Source organism: Tupaia chinensis, unplaced genomic scaffold (assembly GCF_000334495.1).
Source record: "Tupaia chinensis unplaced genomic scaffold, TupChi_1.0 Scaffold133107_1, whole genome shotgun sequence".
Classification (NCBI taxonomy): domain Eukaryota; kingdom Metazoa; phylum Chordata; class Mammalia; order Scandentia; family Tupaiidae; genus Tupaia; species Tupaia belangeri.
In genome coordinates this window covers 1-891 of record NW_006193391.1, presented here as the reverse complement: position 1 = coordinate 891, position 891 = coordinate 1, and the positions used below count along the sequence as shown (strand labels likewise).

The window sequence follows — 891 nt, the reverse complement described above, 5'->3', positions numbered from 1 at the left end:
GCGGCCGCTGAGGCGACATGGATCTCAGCGAGCTGGAGAAAGACAATACGGGCCGCTGTCGCCTGAAGTCGCCTGTGCCCGCGGTGTGCCGCAAGGAGCCCTGCGTCCTGGGAGTCGATGAAGCGGGCCGGGGCCCCGTGCTCGGTGCGCCCCTGGGACCAGGATAGGGAGTGGGATGACGAGGGAGCTGCGCGTTGCTCGGGAACGGGAGTCGGGATGATAGCAATGACAGCCCGGGCCTTGGTGACAGCTCTGAACAAAGCAGGGATGGCGACTTTCAGGGGCTCGCTGGTTGGATCCCAGTGCCCGGAAATGTCATCCCCTTCATTCTCAGGTCCCATGGTCTACGCCATCTGTTACTGCCCTCTGTCCCGACTGGCCGATCTGGAAGCCCTGAAAGTGGCAGGTGAGACCTGGAAAATGGGGAGGGGGGATCCCTGGGCATGTGCAGGGGCAGGTGAGCACGGGAGGGAGAAGACAGGCGCCGCCGAGAGAACCAGCCACTCCCCTTCTGTCCCAACCCTCCTCCCAGACTCAAAGACCCTATCGGAGAGCGAGCGGGACAGGCTCTTTGCGAAAATGGAGGAGGACGGAGACTTTGTGGGCTGGGCCCTGGACGTCCTGTCGCCAAACCTCATTTCTACCAGCATGCTCGGGCGGTGAGGCGTCCCGGGGGGAGGGGCATGGTGGAGGTGGGAGGAGTATGGGCTGCTTGGGCTCTGTGGCTAGAATGGGGTTAACTGAATTCTGTGCCTCAACGCAGGGTCAAATACAACCTGAACTCCCTGTCGCATGATACAGCTGCAGGGCTGATACAGTTCGCGCTGGACCAGGGTGTGAAAGTCACTCAGGTGAGCTGACCACTGGGTTGAATCCATGTGATCACCTAGG

General features: G+C 61.6%; 1 protein-coding gene across 1 annotated transcript; it reads left to right on the top strand.

The window, feature by feature from the left end:
• Positions 1–6: 6 nt before the first annotated feature.
• LOC102485258 (ribonuclease H2 subunit A) lies at positions 7–851 on the top strand (the record flags this gene model as incomplete). The annotated part of the gene is given in 4 exon segments (XM_006160920.2): positions 7–144; positions 335–406; positions 533–659; positions 764–851. Coding segments are annotated over 4 exon segments (414 nt in total), but the record flags the coding sequence as incomplete, so codon positions are not given.
• Positions 852–891: the final 40 nt, after the last annotated feature.